Source organism: Hemibagrus wyckioides, linkage group LG16, assembly GCF_019097595.1.
Source record: "Hemibagrus wyckioides isolate EC202008001 linkage group LG16, SWU_Hwy_1.0, whole genome shotgun sequence".
NCBI lineage: Eukaryota > Metazoa > Chordata > Actinopteri > Siluriformes > Bagridae > Hemibagrus > Hemibagrus wyckioides.
Genome location: NC_080725.1, coordinates 9,562,598 through 9,583,911, shown reverse-complemented (window position 1 = coordinate 9,583,911; position 21,314 = coordinate 9,562,598). Strand labels below are relative to the sequence as shown.

The window sequence follows — 21,314 nt, the reverse complement described above, 5'->3', positions numbered from 1 at the left end:
CTCTGTGTGTCCAAGGCTTAATGAGATTAGGGTGAGAAAAGAGACAGCGGGTTGAACGGAGGCCGAAAGGGAGCGGGGTTGGCTGTTCAAAAAGACGGGAGGCTAGAGAGTAGAAGAAGTCAAGGAAGCGGCTGGGAACGAGGCTCAATCTCAAGCTCCTCTCACAGGAAATAACGAGCCGTGGTGAGAATGGACTGGCACAGGGAACCCACTGGCAAATTTATTGCCTGCAGCTTCAGTGTGTATAAAGGCATGAAGAGGAAGCATCTGCTTCGATCCTATAGGTACTGTACACACTGTAACCTAACACTGTTACTCTTTGTTTAAATTGTCATGTCTTAAGTGTCTTAAGCGCAAAGTGACAGGGAAGTAATGTTAACAGATTGAACCTCCAGTTCCATGTCTCTAAGCTCTCAGTAGCTTAAAGAGGTGCGCTAAGAAGTAAATAAATCTCTCACTCTTTTCTGTATTTTTCTATCCTAATTATAATAGAGCCTCTTTAAAGGCACTTATATGGCTGTGCACACATATCTGTTACTAGAGCTCCTTATATTATTATCCACACTGCAATCTGTTATCTGAGCAGGAAGAGAGCTTGATGATGGTTTGAAAGACACAGAGCACTACTCATCCAGATGAATACAAAATAAAAAAGAAACGCAAAGTCTCGACTGCAGAGCCGTTTCTGAAATTTTGCAACATAATGATTATTTTGAAAAGAGGATGTTGCATCGGAGTTACAATGAGTACAGCTTGGCATATCTGTTAAATAAACCTCAATCACCACACATTTGATGTGTAAGTGATAAAACTCATCAGTATGCTGTTGTATGCATTAATATTTAGCATGCTGCATGGAGTGAATTCGACGTTTCACAAGTCTGTTGTTTTAATTGTGCAATTTGTTTAAGTCTCTGGGAGCCAGCTTTGTTTTTTATTCATGTTTCATTAGAGCACTTGTGTGTCTTGTATGTGCTTCCATGTCATCTAACACTGACAATAAACCGTGTGAATAAACCATTAAAAAAAAAATAGAACATATAATCCTTGATATGGTAAAGGTTTTTGTCTAGAGATGTTTATGTAATCTTTAGTGAAGAAGACTCCAGTGTCAGGGCTTTGTAACAGTCTGCTTTCTTGATTTTATAACAAGCCTTATTAATGAATTAATTAGAGAACAATTGAATGAATTAGTGAGAGAACAACTGTGTGCAGCTTTTATTAAGTGATAACAGGAAGTCACTTGTTACATGGGATGTTCCACAGCGTTATGCAAACTGGTGTTGTATAAAGTAGCTTCAAGATGTACCATGGAAGAATAAATCTAATTCGCGGTGTTAGCAGTAACTCTACTTTTCCTGTTCCAGGTTGTGTTTTATTCCTTACTGTAATGCAACATCCATGTGTTTTTTGCTGGAATTCACATTCAGGTGAAAATAAGATCATACAGCTGGAAGGTGTTGGTTCTCACCACCAGAGGCCCCCATTTTCATTCAGCAAGATTATGTTTCTCTGTATGTGTAGAGTAGCATTGTGCTTTCTGATATTTAACATGCACTACTCGGTGGAACATACACTGAAATATATTTAGAAACCTCCAACATTCATGCTTCATATTTTGCGACCCAGCTGAGACCACAGTGAGTGTCAGTGCTCACATGTCCTAAAGCGATGGCACATGCAGTACGTGTATTAGTCAGTAAACATTTTTACTGCACACTGTTTAAATCCCTCCCCCACAAGAAATCGACAAGAAAAGATTTGGTTTATGCTTCAGACCACATCTGCTATAGCGTGTACCTCTCAGTCTGATTAGCACTCTGACATTGATGGACATGATGTTTGTCCAGATGATGAGGCAGTTGTTTAGAACTGGTCTCAAGCATTTAATTTAAAAGCCTCCTGAAACTCAGCACGCTAACTTAATCATGGAAATGTGAAGTGGAATCCGAACTATGCCGCATACGTACGAGCGGAACAGCTGCCGTGACTTTCAGAAGTGTTTTGGAAGCTCCCTGCTATCAATAGCCAGAGCGAGTGCAAACATGGCAGCCATGATGGATTTGTATCTCAACATCCTTCTTCCATCTTATCTATGGGTTGCGAGTTTGTTTTGTGTTTATAAAAATAAAAAAAGGAGTCTCCATGTCAGCACTTTGGATCATTCAGAGCTGCACTGTAGACCTCATTACATTACAGCATTTGTTGATTTTTTTTTTTTTTTGCATTTTATTTCATAATTCATGCTTCTTCTGTTGACTCAGTTTCTCCACAACAGTTACAGCTAGTAATAAAAGGTTTTTGTCCAGGGCTATCAAGTTGAGCCTTTATGACTTAATGTCCATGTTTAACTGAGCTAATGCTCTTCCATAACAGTGCATATACATTTCTTGTTTTTTTTTAAAATGTTTTAAACATACTGTGTGTAATATGCATCTGTTTATTTCTATAATAAATGACATTGAATATATTAAGATGAAGCCAAGGCATCATATCTCTTTTTCTCTAATTACTTCAGATGAGTCTGGCCGGTATGGAAATTTGTGATAAAAATTGAAGGACAAGTCCAAATGCAGTGTGCGTGTGTGTGTGTGTGTGTGTGTAGAGGGGGGTGTAGTCGATAGCTCAGTATAGCACAGCCTGAGGCCAGTCAGCACTCAGATAAGGCTTGAAAAGTTTAAAATCAGATGTAAGCGCAGAGAGCGTCTGACGTTACTGGCTACTTTATTCATGTCACGCTCCCTTTTTATTAGATCAGATACGGTCTGCTGGACAGCGTTATACACACACACACACACACACACACACATACACTCACCCAAGCACACACACTGACCTGAATATCAGACTGTAAAGGAATTGAGTTGGATTTTTTTGTCTTTTTTTCCCCACTATTAGACATTTATAAGCAAGTGACCCAGGACCCTGTTGAGCTGAGGTTCTCGCTCTTCTATGCAACTTTTACTTCCCCTTTTTACTTCTGTTCTGGCGCTCTTTGCTCCTGTGTCATTGCATTAGTGTCCGTTGCATATATCTCTAAGAAAGTGACTTTTGATTGTTGTCGCCAGTTGACATCCCCATCCCCCCAACACACACATACACTAATGCTACACATTCTCCATTCCCTAAAGCCACTCTGACTCCCTCTCTGAGATACAGCCCAAACACACATACACACACGCACGCACACACACACGCACATACACGTTGCCCCTAGGACAGCACCTCCCCTGCCTGTCCCTCCTCTCTCCTAGGCCACTTTACCCTGAGAAGACAAGAGAAGAGAAGAAGAGAGGAGAGATTGGAAACACGAGCCAGTGCTTACACAACCTGCAGTCTGTGATCAAGAGAGTCAGAGAAAGAGACACAGAGAGGAAGAAGTCAAGCAGAAAGAAAGAGTGCAACAGCGCACAACGTTCCGTGTGGGTTTGTACACAAAAAGGCGGAGTAAAGTGTGAGCTCCTGGGAGCATGCCGAGAGAGTAGAACACACTCAAGGAGGTGTGAAACGGAAAAGAATTGGCGAAGAGGAAAAAGTGAGTTTCAACAATGAGCATTGTGATGAAACCACGCTCCCGCTCCACCAGCTCTCTCAGACATTCAGAGGGCATATGGTAAAGTTCCTCCGTTCCTTTTTTCTTTTTCATGAATGTCAGTCATTTTCTCTGATCGTGATGTGTGGCTAAAAGGCTTGCGGTTGTAAAAACTGGTCTGTTTTAATGCTAGTTATCACGGCAGCTCTTTATGTGAAAACATGGATATTGCCTGTGTCTCCTTCTCTAGCTGCACTGATGTATATTTGTCATCATATTTGTATCTTTCATCACTGCGAGATGTCAGCCTCCTTTCCAGAGTTGGCCTTGGCACGTCTCTCACTCTGTATAATCCTGCACAAAGCCTGGAGTCAAGTTTCTTGCTGTGTGCCATGAGGCAGTACACAGTCTGTTTATAATATCTCATTGTGTGTGTGTGTGTGTATACATATACATGGCGGGAACACAGCATTGTACAGGATAAATCAGGCTAAATATATCACTGATCTCAATCTCTTAATATCTGGCCTGACCACTGAACTCAGATTCAGATTGTTTGTTGATTTCGTATTCTGACAAACGTACAGGTGAATTCTTGAATCTAGTTGGTCTGTAACAGCACACGGCTCAGGCAGTACTTCAGCAGTACTTCAGGGTGATATTAATGCACTAATTATCTTTTCTACACTGTACCTAATTCAGATGGACTTGCATGGTGGATACTCCATATACTTTAAAACCTTCACATACTTCACATATATTAAACATAATTAATAAGGTGAAGTTTTCAGGAGATGTTTATTTAGTGTTAATCTAAGTTCAGAGGGCTTTGCGTTTTGTCGTATCACAGTAACAAGCTGCGTTTGTCGTCTTATAAGCTTTTAGAGAGAAACATAGTAATAACATATTAATAAACTCTTTAATCAATAAAAATGGCAAACTGCTGCGGTGTAAGAGGATTACAACACACCAGGATGCTCATCCATTTTAACGTCTAAAACACAACCTCAGAATTGATTAAGTTCCCTATCCTATTACAACTCCTATTACTTTGGTAGCATAACATTGCTGGAATTGTTAAACCCTAGATATGTCTGTATGTGTGATCAGGGAAGATCAGAAGGGAAGGCTGATAATGAGGAAAGGAAGTGAAGTCCTTTATCAGCCGGCTTTGCCTCACCATGAACGCATGCTTATGGAGAGCAGATTCTAAAGCAGATGCTGCTTCACGCTTCAGTGCCCTCTCTCTCTGCACTGTTGGTGTGCAATCAGCTCACAGCTTTGACCTGGAAACATGTAAGTGTGTGGCGTCACACTCGAACACGTCATCACCGAAACAACCTCTCTCTCTCTCTCTCTCTTTTTCCCTGAGTTTCTCTTTTGGGTTTCTGGAAGCTCAACCTCCCCTCTTGCCAGCAATCTATCTGGGGACGACCTCTGCCAAAATAGGCCAAGGGCGCCCTTCTTTCTCTTCTGTTTTTTCCTCTCTAACTCTTCTCATCTCTACACATCTCTGGTGCCTTTTTATCCGTCTGAGAGCCAGGGCCACTCGCAGCCCAATTAGACAAGCCCCAGTAGGAGCTAGAGGCCCCTGTAGTGCGTCAGTCACTCACCTGGGCCCCTTTCTACTATGTTAAGCTTCCAAACTTAGCACGCATGAGAGGAAAAAGCACGCCTGTGTTGCAATGTGGGTCACGTGTGACGTTAAGGTCTGGGGATGACGTCTTATGAGGTAGATTAAATGTCTAGGGTTTTGACTGCTGGATGAAGGTGTCTTAGTGAGAGCAGTGAGCTGACACAAGGATTGTGAATGAAATGTATTAAACCTTAGAAACCTCTCGCTGAATTTCATTTTATTTTTATTTCTATTAGAAGTATTAATGTTAATAAACGTAGCAGCTTTTAAAGCGATCTGGCTGTAAATATAAATTTAGTTCCCTAATGAGCAAGCCAGAGGCAGCTACAAACTCCCCTGAGACAACACAAGGAAGAAGCCTTGAGTGGAACCAGGCACAAAACAGAACTGTGTGATACTGGAAATACAATTCATACAATTCATTACTCTACTATAATACTTTATACTGCAGCATGTTGAAAAGGATGTTCAGTATGAGCATATTGTAAATAAGAGTCCTTGACAGTGTGTATCATTACAGCAGCACTTCTTGCACGTAGAAGGGTCAAAGCTACAATATTCAGCTTCAACTTTTTTCCCCTATTGTAATTATTCAAGTGTAACACATGTGAAACAGATTCAGCCTCTTGCTGTTAGAAAGGACTAGCTGTGAAACGATACATTTGCGCTGCTTCCTTCTTCTCTGTGTAACTGCCCTGCAGGAGGTATCATAATACACCTCGCCAAACAGAACTGTGCAGGGCTCATATGTCGACACATACACAGTCAGAAGTTCACACTCTTATGGAGAATGCCGCATGCTCTAAAGAAATTAAACTGGAAGTGTGATTTGTGATGATGAATATATGCACAGGTTCCAATCAAATGTATCTTAAGCTTGTTGTTCTCCTCATTAGACCTGGGCCTTGTTTATTAAATGTATAGAAAACGATCAGACACAGTACCTTCCTCTCAATTGTCAGTAACACATTCTATACAAATAATATACACACAATAGACCCTCTCAGATGTTTGGTCGCTGCATTGAACAGGAATCTGAACTGAACTGGAGACCATTGGCTTTGTTTTGGGCTGACCTATGGGTTTGTAACTCTAGAGCCCAGCATTTGTGTGTAAGTCCTCACTAGAGAGGATGTCATTAGGGAGCTATTCGACATATCTCAGGCCTGCACTTGAAAGGGATGAGGGCTTTATAGCCAACAGGGAGAAGAGAAGGACAAGAGTTCAACTTTGTCTCTAGCTTCAAAAGCCACTGGCATTTAGCTACAGAACGAAGGAATGTAGGCAAGACTTTCTGTCAGCACTTGGTCACATGTCATTTGTCACACATTTATATTTCAAATTTCCTTTCCTTATATTTCAAATGAAAAACAAAAAAGAAGAGCTTTTCCTCCCTGAAAGCACTGAGACTGGAGAAGCCACTTCACCACATCAAGTCCCTGTCTAAGTCGGTACAACCTTCTGACAAATCAGAATGAAGAATTCAGCAGTGCTAGGTTTGAAATAATGGAGTTAATATTCTAGAGGAAACGTTTTGTAGAATATAAACATTTGTTGTACAACTTGTATACCTTATAATACCTGAAATAACAGTGGTTCAAAATGTCTGGCTGGATTACAAAATTGTGCTAAGGTGTCTTGCTTTATCCTTTTTAGGTGAGGAATGCAAGCATGTTTTCTGCAGAGATTATAATTTATCAGAGTCGGAATTCTTTGTCTAGAGCACCACACACATCTTCTTTGGCTCTACATGTTCTTCTGGAAAATATCCCCAGACAGAAGGGGAAGTGTGTATCTTTGTGTTTGTGGTCTCAGGAGGACTGGATGTCTTCAACAAGGGAGGCTTTTCGGAGTATCTAAGTCACACATAGATTAATATCTTTGCCTCCAGTTTTCCAGAGTTTAGATTTTAAATCAATTCAGATCTTTCCAATCATTCGTTCATTCATTTAATTTTTACCTCCCTTAGGAATCATGGTCCAGTGAAACAGTAAAACATCAGTAATCCATAATCATACCACTGGAAAACAGCTTTAACCTGGAGAATATGCAATTGAATATGGAAAGAAAGAAATCAAGGCTCAGGCATAACAAAACAAAAGCATGATTTCAAAAGCAAGGCTTAAGAAAAAAGCAAATGAAACAAGTGTTACTAATCAAAACTAACACAAAACAGGTGAACACAACTGAATAACAAACCAATGGCAGCATAGGAAAGGAGACTAGAACTGTTTTTAATATTAAAGTTTTTTAGAACTGTTTTAATATTACAGCTCATCATGGCATTTCAGTTAAATCCAATCAAATTTTAATGTCATGCATAGTTTTGAGCCTCATGTAACGTTTGTTCAGCATCCACAATGCTGAAAATCCACTGGATATGTTTGAATTAAATATTCTTTTTGTAATGTTCACTGTTTTTTTTTCGCTTTCTCTCTATCTGCAGTTTTGACGTGGACAATGGCACGTCTTCAGGAAGGAATCCCCTGGATCCCATGACCAGTCCAGGCTCTGGCCTCATCCTCCAGGCCAACTTTCCACACAGCCAGAGGAGGGAGTCCTTCCTCTACCGATCGGACAGCGACTATGACCTGTCGCCCAAGTCCATGTCTCGCAACTCGTCCATCGCCAGTGACATGTGAGTACTCAGGCACAGGGAAGCTAAAACACTCATTTTCCTCTTCCAGTCAGCTGACCATGTCGCCTAAAGCAATTCCTTTGTTCCCTTCATGAAAACGAGCTATTTCCTGAAGTTAAATGCTTCCTCAAGAAGATTAGTATGTCTTTAATGCTTAACCTTTGCAGCATTCATGCACAGGCAAGATAAAAGCATGAAAGAGGAATTTGGATTCATTCACATGTCTCACTCATGGCACATGTGAACGGCAAATATAAAAGCCAGCATTTATTGCCTTGCAATTCGGACTAATTTAAATAACTAGTATTGAAAGATTGAAATATGACAATAGCTCAAACAGACCAATGATTCAAACCATCCTGTGTGTGTGTGTGTGTGTGTGTGTACATACACATATGTGTTCAATTGTGAGGACATGTGTAAGCTGTTCGCCACCTAACCCAAAGTGTGATGCATGACATATCACATGACTCTCTCTCTGTCGGTCTTTCTATGCTGCACTCGCATACACGTGCAACACAACCACGCATATACACAGGAAGGTTGGCACACACCAACCATTATTATACAGCTGTGGATATAAATCAGATGTGATTAGTTGATCTAAGAAAGGAGTCTTAGAACAACTAAACAACTTCAAGGAGTATTTTGATTATGTGAAACGATTTTAACGACATCAGGCTGTTTAACGGTCATGGTGTAGTCTTAGTCCAGTTGATATGGGTACAAACTCATATATGAGTACAAACTCATATTTTAACTTCACAAAAGAAAAAAAGACGCCTGACGGTATTCTAGTCCTTCTTTAACCAAGCAATGTGGGAAAGCATCTCTCACTTCTGATAAAATTCGTTAGGAATTTTGTCCAGTTCTTTAAAGCTGTCTAAAAAAAAGTCAGCTTAGGACTTAGAATATAATGATTCTAGAGATATCTATGTAAGTGATGTAGTGTTTGAACATAAATGAAAATAAACAAGTAAAGATTTTTCAAAAGTATTAGGTGAAAGAGGAACCAAATGTAAGTACAGCATCAGAGCAATTATAATTTGTGGCATCTCATCTCAGAATGTAATAATGTTATATGCCGTTGTAAATGACCTTTCTGTCTGCTCATCATGTCACTTTATCAGCGTGACTCTGCCCTTCTCACAGTCAACTTGACATACCACAAGCCAACAAAAGTCACAAAGCTATACAAAGTCTGTCTGTTGTGATTCTGTGTGTGTGTATCTGTGGGTTAATGTGTGTTGAGTGCGTATGAATGTGTGTATGATTCACGACCTGTGTCCTTATCGATAGGAATAACCATCTGCAGAGGCCAGGCCTGGTGTCTCGGCGCTCTGAGCCGGTTATTAGTGGAACGTAAGTGCTGGTGCTCCCAGAACGAATGCTCTCCTACGAACTGCATCGGCTTGCTTTCACTCTTAGACACGAGCATCATGGTCTCACATGCACCGAGAACCCCCACCTCCCACTCTCCCTCCCTCACCTTTAATGCACAGAATGGCTACCGAATCAGTGCAAACACTCAAACTGTCGATATCACACTGAGATTCTGGGCATTAAAACGCATTGGATGCACAGGTTGAGAGGGAAATTGCATGGAGGAGACGAGTTTGGTTTGAGCTCAAGCCTGGGATTCTCACTCATGGCATGAAAGTGTGTGCGTGTCTGGATGGATGATTATCTGTACATGTTTATGCGACAGTATCCATTCTTATTTCTTTCTATCCTCTCTCTTTTTTCTTTCTTTTTTGCATTGTCCCTGCTCTGCATGTAACATCACAGATGTACAAATTCCTCCAAGTAATATGAATGTTCTTCCTCTTGCTATACATCTTTTGAAGAGACAAAACGTCTTTTTTGACAAAATGTGTGTAGAAATGAGCACGGAGTGCACTGCTGAGCATTTCACATAAAAAAAATACAAAGTGATATAAACAAATTAATAACAACATATGTTTTTATATTATGTGCTGAACACTTAATGCTATTTCAAAGAAAAAAGTTGGAATGACAAGAATGTTGGATTCTGTGTAAAATTTAGGACAAAGGAAACTTCTGATGTGGACGCCTACTTTCCTCTTCTTTTTATGTTTACATGTTTTACAACAGTGGCTTCAAATTAGGGAAGAGCTGGAGTAGGGATCACATCTAATAGACCATAATAATGAAAGATGGAAGGAAATCAATAGAAGAGAAGATGAAAGAAATTACAATATTAATCATAAGGTAATTAGGATGGCCACAGATAATGGTATTAACACAACAGATAATATGTTATACACGAAGTTGCACAATAACCAACCAGAAGGGAGTCATATAATGTAATATAATGTACTGCAAAGGTACTAAATACAGACACTGTGTAAATTTGTGCTATTTTATTATTGGGACCAGGATTTCCATTTCAGTGCACTACATTTTGTTCAACAGTAGATGGAGTCTCCATATCAAGACCTTAAAAACCAGATGGAGAAACATCTTTTTAAAGCAAACTGTCATCATTGCCACATTACTTATGTGTTACTTGCATGACAGTGATGGCAAGTTGCATTAAATCTGGTGTTGTTTAAGCCCTGATGAGTGCACCGATATAAAACAGACATGTTCTGATGGATTGCATTCATCCCTCCGCTGTCCCTCCTTCCTGTTTCGCCAGCCTTTGCAAGTTCTGCATGTAACTCTGTCCCGCTATATGCATAATGCAGATATATATATATACATCAAAGTAGACAAACGTTTTTTATTTAATCACATTTGACAGACAGCCCATGAGGAATTACACAAAATAATACTGCATTTCCTGTGCTAATTCCTGTGCTAATTCCTGTTTATGTTATTTCCTGGTACTGATTATGTATATGTACATAAAATGTCTGCACACCCTTTTCAAAATGGCCAAGATAGCCACCAAGATACATCATATCAGAGCTTTTTTACCCTCATTGTAAAATTACATGAACAATTAAGTAAAATTCAGAAACATTTTAGGGAACAAAAAAAGCGTTTCAGCACAGTGATGGTAGCACCATGCTTTATAGCTGCTTTTTTTTCAGCCATAATTAGGGCAAATTTTTATCATGATGGAGAGAATCATCCAAATCAACAAAGAAATGGTTTTTGAATGTCCAAGCCAGATCCCAGACCTGAATCCAATTAAAAATCTGACCTGGTGTTGCTATGTACAGTGCATGCTTACAGTCTATATATATATATTGATTATCCATAGCATTAAAACCACTATTGTGTAGGTCCTATTGTGTAGGTCCCCCTTGTACCATGGAAACTGCTCTCTGACTCCACAAGACCTCTAAGCCTCCATGGATCGAACTTGTTTGTCCAGCACATCCTACAGATGCTTGATCAGATGGAGATCTGAGGAATTTAAAGGCCATGTCAACATCTTGAACTCATTGTCATGTTCCTCAAATCATTCCTGAACAGTTTTTGCAGTGTGACAGGATGCACAGTCCTCCTGAAAGAGGCCACTGTCATTAGCGAATGCTGTTACTATGAAGGGGTAATGCAGTAATGTTTTGGTAGGTATGGTGTGTGTCAAAGTCACATCCACATGAATGCCAGGGCTTGAGATTTCCCAGCTGAACTTTGCCCAGAGTATCACACTGCCTCTACTGGTTTGCCTTAGAAAAAGAAAAGTAATTCGTTAAAAAGGGCTGCCTTCTTCCATCACTCCATCACTTCCATCATGGTCCAGTTCTGATGCTCACTTGCCTATTGTAGGCACTGTTGGTGGTGGACAGGAATCAGCATGGGATCTCTGACCAGTCTGAGGCTACACAACCCTGTATGCAGCCATCCAGAGATTCACAGTGTATTCTAACATCTTTCTATCACCTTTCAACAGTTAACACTACAGTAGCCTTCGCTCCCCACACACATCAGTGATCCTTGGGTTCTCATGACACTGTCTCCGGTTCACCGGTTCTTCCTCGGACCAATTTTCTTAGGTACTAACCACTGCACACTAAGAATACCACAAGACCTGCCATTAGAGATGCTCTGACCTAGTCGTCTAGCTATCACAGAGTCACTCAGAACCTTGCACTTGCCTATTTTCCTGCCAATGAACTTTAAGAGCTGAGTGTACACTTGCTGCCTAATATATCCCACCCCCAGACAGGAACCACTGTAACAAGATGAGAAGAAGATATTTTATTCACCTCATCATGTTCAGAGTCGTCTGAAAGTATGTGACACTCTCCACACTCCTTCCAGTGACCTTTCACTTTGCCAGTGCATGACGATATAGAGTTGAGCAAGCTTATCAAGTCCACACACATACACATGACCACGGCAGTAGGTCGAATCAAAGGACTACTTGTAGTAACCTCCAAACAAGGAACTCCAGCCATGCGGGTCATATGCCGTTTTTTCAGCGAGCCCAATGACAGACGCCGGTATGTTTTGCTGTTGTTCCAGTTGTCTCTCGCTTTGTTCGCAAACACAGCAGAGCTGTTTATCCCCCTCCTTTTTTCCTGCACTCCTCCCCTCTCTCCTGCATGCTACTAAGTCTCAGGCTCAGTTTGGACCTCAATGCATGCTGGCTGATCTATTACGAAGGTGCGATCGGCTTCATGAATACTTCAGTGCCCTGCCTTTGATCTGAGCATGCCACACATTGTCAATAAATAACATGTTGTTTGTTTGTAATATAAAAAAAATACATTTTGCATATTCATTTACAGAATTAAACAGATCTTATACTAGTGTCAGGTCCAAAAGTGCATTCACAATAACATACAAAGTAGAAATTTTCTTATTTTCTTTATTAAAAGTAACTAGAAAAAAATAAATAAATAGAACACTACACTGATTTAGTCTAATGTTATGTATTAGACACTGACAGCCTTTTATCACACTCTGGATTGAACACACATTATAATGGAATTGAATTGTATGCAAAAGTTTGAGAACCCACATGAAAGAAATAAACAAGGCAAATTATTTTTTTAAAAATTCCCAATTTTTTCTGTAAAAACTAGTGTACAAAATGAAGTTTGAACACCCTACTAAGTAAGTACCTATCAGCAGATACTGCAGCTTGCAAATGCTTTTACAGGCAGCTAGGAAATTTTCATTCTTCCTTGCAGAAGAGTTCTAGTTTTTAGGCGTTCAACAAAATGTAATTTGGTCAAGAATGCCCAAACCTATGATGATAACTATATGTGGCAAAACACAAAAATAAATAAATAAATAAAGACTCTGGCATATGTAGATATTTAGATATATAGTTTAATGTCATATTTCCTAAATGACTCAAAATCATTGATTTCTCTCAACATTGGATTTCCTTTACACATTCTAAAACAATAAATATCACTGGATTAAAGTGCTGTATTACTTTTTGTTAATTGGTAGTGGACTTAGCCTTTTAGACACTACTATGTATTTAACAATCACTAATCACACACTTTGTGAGTGCTGTGTGTGGCAGTTGGTAAATTTATGTATTCCTGTGGATAGCTGTAGACTACTAGACTATAAATATGTTTTCTATTGGCTCGGTTCAAAGGAGAGAAGTGGTGAGAGGCATTGTGTAAAAAGAAGGGTTATATGGTATGAGAATGAGAGGTGCAGAAAGCAGCAGGGAAAACACTGTTCTTTTTTTTTTTTGACTTGTTAGTGGATGGATTTAGCCCTGACCTTTCTAAGTGTAAACGTCTCAGGCATGACTGCATTAGGAACAGTCTGAGCCATGCCAGGGCAGAGGGACACTGAAGCAGCGTGCACAGTTACAAGCACATGGTATACACATGGTGTTCTACACTATGATTCATTTTCTATACACCCTGCAGTCAAGATGTCAGTCCGTCTTTGGAAATCCACAGCATTCAAGCCAGATAATCTCTTTAAAAGTTTGCTTTAAAACACGCAACGTATCTTCATTTCAGTCATTAACATTCTAAGGAAACACACACAACCACTTCACTGAGATGGAGGGAATCTGACAATCAAATTGTCAGGTTTACAAAGATTAAATATACATACAGAGGCCTCCACAATTATTGGTTCTCTTCATGTAAATGAGCAAAGAAACGTTGCACACAATAATTAAAAATTCCTTCGTTTGCTCTTTTTTTTAACAATAGTACTTTCTGTCAACCAAAGTACTGTTAAAGTACTACAGTCTCCATGCCCGTTTTCTTATAAATATAAGGGTATCAATAATGTTGCTCAAATGCAAAATCACTTGGTCATTCGTCTCTTATTTTTTTGCACGAAAAAGCACCTGATGCTGCACTGTAAAGTCTGGAGGTGGTGTATGCATGCTTTGGGGCTGTTTCGTGGCTTTAGAGGAGCTCTTATGAATGATGATGGCTTCATGAATTCTTCAAGTATCTGTAGATTTTAGCCTAAAACCTGGTTTCCTCTGCCATGAGGTTCAGATGTCATATGTAATAGAATAGTAATAATAGTGTAATAATTTTTTTTTAAAAGATAACAAACCAAATATGATGCTTTATAATGACCATCTCAGTATGCTGATTTAATGATTTTTTGTGGTCCAAATTGAAGAGGACAGCCTAAGAATATAATAATGCTTGATATGTACATGGTGAAGAGGTTGAAGATAACTCTCAACCCTGTTAGACATTACAGCTAGAAAATCAGTGATGGTGTTCTCTCTGGGGCAAGTGCTCCAAAATACTCAGTGTAAAGGTGCCAATAATTCTGAAACCAGTGTTTGCTGTTTGTGTTTGAGCTTAAATGATCATGTATTGCATGTGATGTATTCTCATTGCTCATTTTAAGAAGGATTCCAATAAATCACTGTATTAACTTGTGAATCCGATTCAAATAAAAACAGAATACATGTAAAGAGATAAATGATGCACAAAATGATGATGTGGCAGGAAAATGAATATTTGAGTCCCTCAGTGGGACCATCCATGAAATGAATCCATGATTTCCCTCCTCTCTACATCCAACTAATTAACATTCACCAGCAATAAACACATTCATATCCAGAAATGCCTGACAAGCACCCCATTCCTCCTCCCTTGGACTTGTCCCACAGATAAACCATATCATCAAAGCAAGATGAAATACTACATCACGCTTGCCTTCACACTCTTATCCAGTGCTTTCTTTTCCCTGTTCCGAAAAAAACAAACTTTTGCTTTTAATGATATGGTTCTTTTGTGGTGGCAAAAAATGCATGCAACATTTCAGACATGTAAACACCATACAAGAGGAACATGAATACCTCCTCCTCAAGGTCACTGTAAAAGAGCTGAGACGATGTCTGTGTACCAGACTGCTAACTGACTTCCTGTATCCACTCTCTTGCAGTCATGGGGATGACCTGATTGTAACACCGTTTGCCCAGGTTAGTGCAGCAGGATAAAAAAGATGAGATATGGTGTTATAGGAAAATAACATTAATAACAAAGTGCCCAAGTAAGGCAATGTCTCTGATATCACCCTGAAATTGATTATTTTTCTATAACAGCATGTCCCACAGCAGTTTGCAACAATCACAATGTATTCATTTATTCATGAAGGACACATTTATAATTATGTCTAGCTGCTGTTAGAGAAAATCAATCAACCAATCAGAATCTAGAATTGTGGAATAAAATACACTATGCATTCAGATTTATGGGTAAATATATACCTAATATAGTAAATTTAAAAAATCTAATTTCAAATCACTTAGTGATCTTGGTCTTATAATTGTGTGGAGTATAATTGAAGTAAAACTAGTTGTGTTTGATGAAATTAAGACTTTTTTTTAAAGTATGTTTTTATTAGTTTGTTTGTGCTTTGGTGACATTTATCCCCTATTGCTTTTTCATTAAAAGCTGATCATGTCATACTTATCAAACACAAACCTGTTTACATCGGTCTGGTTTTCTCTTTCGGTAGGTACTGGCCAGTTTGAGAACTGTACGGAACAATTTTGCAGCATTAACCAACTTGCAGCAAGAAAGATCCACAAATAAGTGAGTGCAATTCTAACAGTGTTTCAATATTTATTACAACATGATGGGTAAGTATGTTGTGTGTACTGATTACGGGTCAAACTATTTATAGGATCCATTGTACTGGTTTGGAGATATGTTTAGAGATATATGGTCTTATGTATGTAATAAATTCAACAATATTATGCATAAAATGCTTTCTCCTTATATGGTCATTTTGCAGAAGGGCTCCCATGTGTAACCCGCCTTCTCTCCCAAAAGCCTCCTTCACAGGTAAGATTATATTCATTTTGTATTGTGTTATGAATTATGAATGACTTACTCAGTTAATGGTGTATCAAATGTGGTAGGACAGATTGTCATTTGATTGTAGCATAAATATTAGACATCTCGAAATGTGTTCATCTCAACAAAAAAACAAACAAACAAACAAAAAAACCTAAATAAATTAAACCACTAAATGTTCTAATACTATTTGAGAGTGCCAAACTTGCTCTGGAACCATGTTGTTTGAGCTTATGAGATTCCATTGTGAGGAAACTATGCAGTTTCACCTGTAGAGGGAGACAAACTACCGCATTGTGGCTCACATTGCTAATTCCTTGAGCAGCGGAGGTTCCATCACTGGGTCATGGAAAGTGCCATTAATAAATTCAGTGATTTCATAGTTTCCTGTAGTGTATGTGAAGAATGTAGTATTGGAGTGATTCAAAATTTGCTTAGGTAGGTAAATCTAATTGGCTTAAATCTACTGCATTTTACAGCATCAAACTGGTGGTTAAGATTAAGTACTTGGTGTAAGGCTGCTGGTTGTTCTGTAATAGAAGAAAATAAGCCCTGATGTGCACACTTTGTTTTCTTGCATGCCACCTCAGCAAGAGATAGATTTTTATTGGATGAAAGCATGTTAGCACCATGCCACGACTCACATGATGAACCTGTCAATCAAAGCAATCTTTGCTTTCTGCTTCCTTTTCAAATGATCAGTGGTATTTTATTTATCACTGAACTAGGAATTGCAGAATTCAGCATGTGATAGCATGCATTTGTTAAGCCTAAGGCTGTTTAGAGGCTTTTATACTAGATTGGATTTTAGAAAGGTATAATGGCACTGTTCACACACCCTTGCTCAATCAGCACTCGGCTGTACTTGGTGGCCCCTGCCGATACTGATTGATCTGTTATATTATGAGCTGTGCTTTAAATAGCAAGTGCTAAAAATAGCAAGGTTCTGCCCCCTGCTTGGCAACGCTGCACTGGGAAGGTGAATGGAATAAGAACTAGAGGAGATGAGGCAATGGTTGAGACATAGCGAGAGAGAGAGAGAGAGCGAGAGAGAGAGGCGGATTAGACTGTGGAGAATGATGTCATCTGAACTCTGACGTCACTCATCAGCATCCTCCAGGGACTCAGAGAAGCCAGTTTCCACGATGCCGTTTCTTCCCCACTGCTTTCTTGGAAGTGGTTTATGTGTGTGTATGTGTGCCACGGATTGAGGTGACGTGCTGTGGGATGGTGTGAGGACGTGCCATCCGGCTGGCACAATGGGCACAGATTCCATGTGTTTCCTGAGTCATGGAATTTCACACCGTGAAATATTGCCATCCTACCTTATGACTTTAAGACCTACTGTGGGGCATGATTTCATGAACACAGCACTACAGCTCTTAGTTAAAGATGTATCTGGCATTGCTACCGGCTTTTAAGTGTCTCGCTGTGAGAGAAAGCAGGATGAGATCACAGGATTATACAGGAAGTTGGAAAAACCTGCAAGGTGTTTCCATTTAAACTTCTCAAATCTGATTGGTCAGGAGGCGTTAATGAATTCACACGGATTCACTTGAATGGTTAATACTCACATAAACATTTATAAAATCCTTTTTCAAAGAATTGTTTATTGGTATTGAATTGGTAAGGTTTTCTGTGACGATGGGATTAGGATTTTTGGAAGGAGTCTTAGCGTCACAGGAGAGTCTTCGGGAGGGAGGGGTTTGTGCTTCGCTCGAAGCCGCATGGTTTAGTCTGATTAACTTCAAGAGAACAAAAGAGAGCCTGGTTATGGAACGACTGTTTTAACAAAAGAAATAACAGCCGCTGACTTGTTTTGCAGATGCGCCACATCAATAAACATAATGATAAATAGATCAAATGTACAGTGTGTTGTTTTTTAATAAACATTTTAGTGGTGGCAAATGGGGACACAAGTCCATTGCACATTCTCACACACCAGAAACCAGACACAGCAACCTGAGCTCCGAATCAAACTGGGAAATCTGGAGCGTTGAGGCACTGACACTACCTGCTGCACCACTGTGCCACCCATGGATTATAATGCCTCAATAAAATATTTCCAGTCGCAGTGCGCTCTAATTTTTTTATTTTTTTATTATTATTTTTTTAAAGCAGCAGTACATTCGCAGGACGATATTTTCCTGCCGAAAGTTGTGGCATGATGACACACTTGTGCCAAATCTGACCCAACAGCCGTGACGTGGGTTGTTGCATTAACCTTTTATTACAAGAAAACCATGTTTCAGAGGTTTTTCTCTTCTCTCATCCAATCCCGGAGAATCCAGTCCAGAGTTTAGAGCTTAGTCGGAGCAGCCTCAGAGTGTTGCACTAAACATGAGAAGAATGCCATTGACGTCAGAGGAGACGCCGTCAGCAAGGACAGTGGTCCCCTGTGCTTGCAAACTCTCCTGAGCGATTGCACAGCCTTTGAAAGGGGGGACAGACTGAGAATAGGGGTGAAAGTGACACATAGCACAGATAGACCCTTAACATGGCTCTCATTGTACCTTTGTCTTTCATTCTTGGTTAGTCCAGCCCCTCAGTGCCAATTATTTCTTTTTTTTTTTACACAGAGGTAATTGTGTCAGGTCTTATATTAGATATCGGTCATGCACCTACTGAATGATTTTTATTTTAGCACAATTTGATACTCACATGACAGAGTGTACACACTCAGAGCAGGGTTGTTTTTGCTGTTTTTGTTGCTTTTTTTGTTTGTACAACCAGTGTATATGTAAAGCACATGCATATGTAAATCCCTTTTGGAGTCTTCTTGTTTAGGGAGTAATATATTTAGTGCTTTGGTGTTTATATGTTTACATTTGTATTACAGCTTTCTACTAACTAGCAGAGAGAAGTCTCCTTTCCTGCTGACAGCTGCTCAGATTACAGTATTACACGACTCCAATCCAAAAATCCAGCCCAGCTTTTCTTTTTCTTCCTGTGTCGTGCTCTCCGGCTCTTTAGGCTTGGGCTTTCACAGGAAACCGATTGTGTTTTGTGTAAAGCAAAGCCTCTTAAGTCATGCCGCCACGTTGAGGTGCTGCTCAGCTCTTACTAGATTACTATTTCCTCTTTTTGTTTTTGTTTTTTTAATCAGCTTGGATATCAGCTTGTTGAGCTAACTCCCTAACAGAGGAGGGACGCTCATCACTGTGCTCCTACAGCTTCATATGGAGGTCTGGTCTATGGCCAGAGGGAGCTGTAGAGGAGGTGCAAGAGGAGTGGGCTCTGCTTTCCAATCTGCTCCTTTTATTTATTTATTTATTTTTTAGAAATAAGTGCAAGACTGAAAGGCAAGAGCTGTCCTGCTGAATTTCTCCCTCTCCTCCAGATCACCCCCCTCACCTGATGGACCACTACTGGAGCCTGGCGCTAGTCATGTGTTGGGATGCAGATTTGTTGTCTTAGTCAGTGACGCATCTGGCTCAGAATTTTGTGCATGCGAGCTGTGTGATTTTGCATAGTTAGAGCATGGTGTTCCATTGCTCTGTAGGCCTAGATCTGTGCACTGCTGGACTCTCACCAGCGTAAATCCTTTTTCTCTCATTCATCTGGACTTTTCTGCACTCCTCTGGACTAAATGGAAGGGTTTCCCAGGCCCAGGAGTTTAGATTTGATCCTTCAGCCCTCCTCTTACTTGTAGGAGACATCTTTATTCATTGCAGCATGAAGAGTCACCCGCGTGTGAAATCTGGACAGCGCGGCATGGCCGGGTACGAGACCTCGGCTAGCCCCGTGAAACGCCTCAAAACTGACCACCCCCTCCCCTCCTGTCTTCCCCCAGAGGAGGCCTACCAGAAGCTGGCCACCGAGACACTGGAGGAGCTTGACTGGTGCCTGGACCAGCTGGAGACGCTGCAGACCCGCCACTCTGTCAGCGAGATGGCCTCAAACAAGGTGAGTCAGCCTTCCAGCTTCCACTGTTGATGCTGCACATCATTCACTTATTTTAAGGTTTTCCCAAAAATTGCTCATGTACCCCTGAAGGGTCAAGTCACATCAGTTCATATTGTCATCCCTTACATATGCAACACAAATATAGAGACTCCAGTGCCATGCTGTATGATGACAGACCATCCATATACAATCTGAGAGTATCATGACTTTCTTATTAAGAGCTCATTTTTAATTGCAGTGAGATATAAAAAAAAAAACTTTTAAGATACAGCAATTTATAAATATATGAATTAAGGGCACATATGACTTATTTTTATGAGTTACTGTTTTCACTGGTCCAAACAAGCAGGTAATGTAGGTTTAGCAGTGGCTGAGGCTTATGAGAGCCAGAGCCAAGATGGCCACCCAAGGGATGCGCTGTCTGTCTGGGAAATGTACACAAACCACATGTTACATGCAAGACGAAGACATGTGTCAGGCATGGTTAAAATTCTCCATCACAGTGCTCCAGGGGTCATCGTCCTCATCAGCTGACATGACACTCTCATTTGAGAACTGTCTCTCTCTCTGCTCTGTTAAATGCACCGGTGTCTCAGATCAAAACGGGACAGGATGATTGTGATGCTATGTGAGTATAGCTGACTGGCTGTTCATCATGTGGACCTCTGTGTGTGTGTGCTGGTGTACACACGGAAGATTCTTGCATTCTCATTTGTCATTTGCATCATATCTCTGATAGTGGCTTCTGTGGAAGTCAGATTGCAGTGGAGTGTGTGGATGTTTACTGTGCATTGGCTGTGATGCAGCTTTCTGCTTTGACTGTGGTTACACTGGACTTGAGTGTTGCATTGTGCTCAGTGTTGTGATAGTAGATGGATACCTGGATAGATGGATATATATGTAATACAAATGTGATTTGTTTACTGTTGTTAATGCCTTGAAAAGTGGAGCTGGGGTTGTGGGGGGATTGGGGGGTGTTAGATGTGTAAAAGAAAGAAGAATTCCCATCTATTATGCTGAAGGTCATGCAATCATAATCTGCTTTCTGACCACAGTGTGAATTGGGTTCAGTTTTAGATGCTTAATTAGAGTGGCTTTGGCAGAAATTAGCCTAAAATATTATTAGTGTAGAAAAAAACAATGCTGTATGTGATATCCCATAAGTGCAAGCCACTTTCATATGACATATCTCTCCTATAGCTCAGCGTTATTGGTGACCTCATCACCAATAACAGAATGATGGAGCAGAGCAGCCATGCCTGGTAATCTTACTCATGCCTGGTTATCTAAGTCTTCTTTTAACACAATTGCCTTGTATTTCTGAACAGAAGGAGAGCAAAATCTTTCTAGGAACCGATAAGCTGGTTT

The 21,314-nt window shown here is 40.1% G+C and overlaps 1 protein-coding gene across 10 annotated transcripts in view; it reads left to right on the top strand.

Annotated features, from left to right (window-relative positions):
- LOC131366804 (cAMP-specific 3',5'-cyclic phosphodiesterase 4D-like) overlaps positions 1-21,314 on the top strand; it is a 152,259-nt gene that overhangs the window by 115,639 nt on the left and 15,306 nt on the right. For 4 of the 10 annotated variants that reach the window (XM_058411612.1, XM_058411617.1, XM_058411611.1 and 1 more), the window contains 6 exons: positions 7,615-7,806; positions 9,106-9,168; positions 15,124-15,160; positions 15,700-15,776; positions 15,979-16,028; positions 19,834-19,946. In XM_058411612.1, coding sequence (XP_058267595.1) covers positions 7,615-7,806; positions 9,106-9,168; positions 15,124-15,160; positions 15,700-15,776; positions 15,979-16,028; positions 19,834-19,946 — 532 coding nt within the window. Of the gene's footprint in view, positions 1-16; positions 285-3,287; positions 3,614-7,614; positions 7,807-9,105; positions 9,169-15,123; positions 15,161-15,699; positions 15,777-15,978; positions 16,029-19,833; positions 19,947-21,314 lie in introns of those variants that run through there. The other 6 variants (XM_058411614.1, XM_058411620.1, XM_058411613.1 and 3 more) reach the window with 4 other exon arrangements.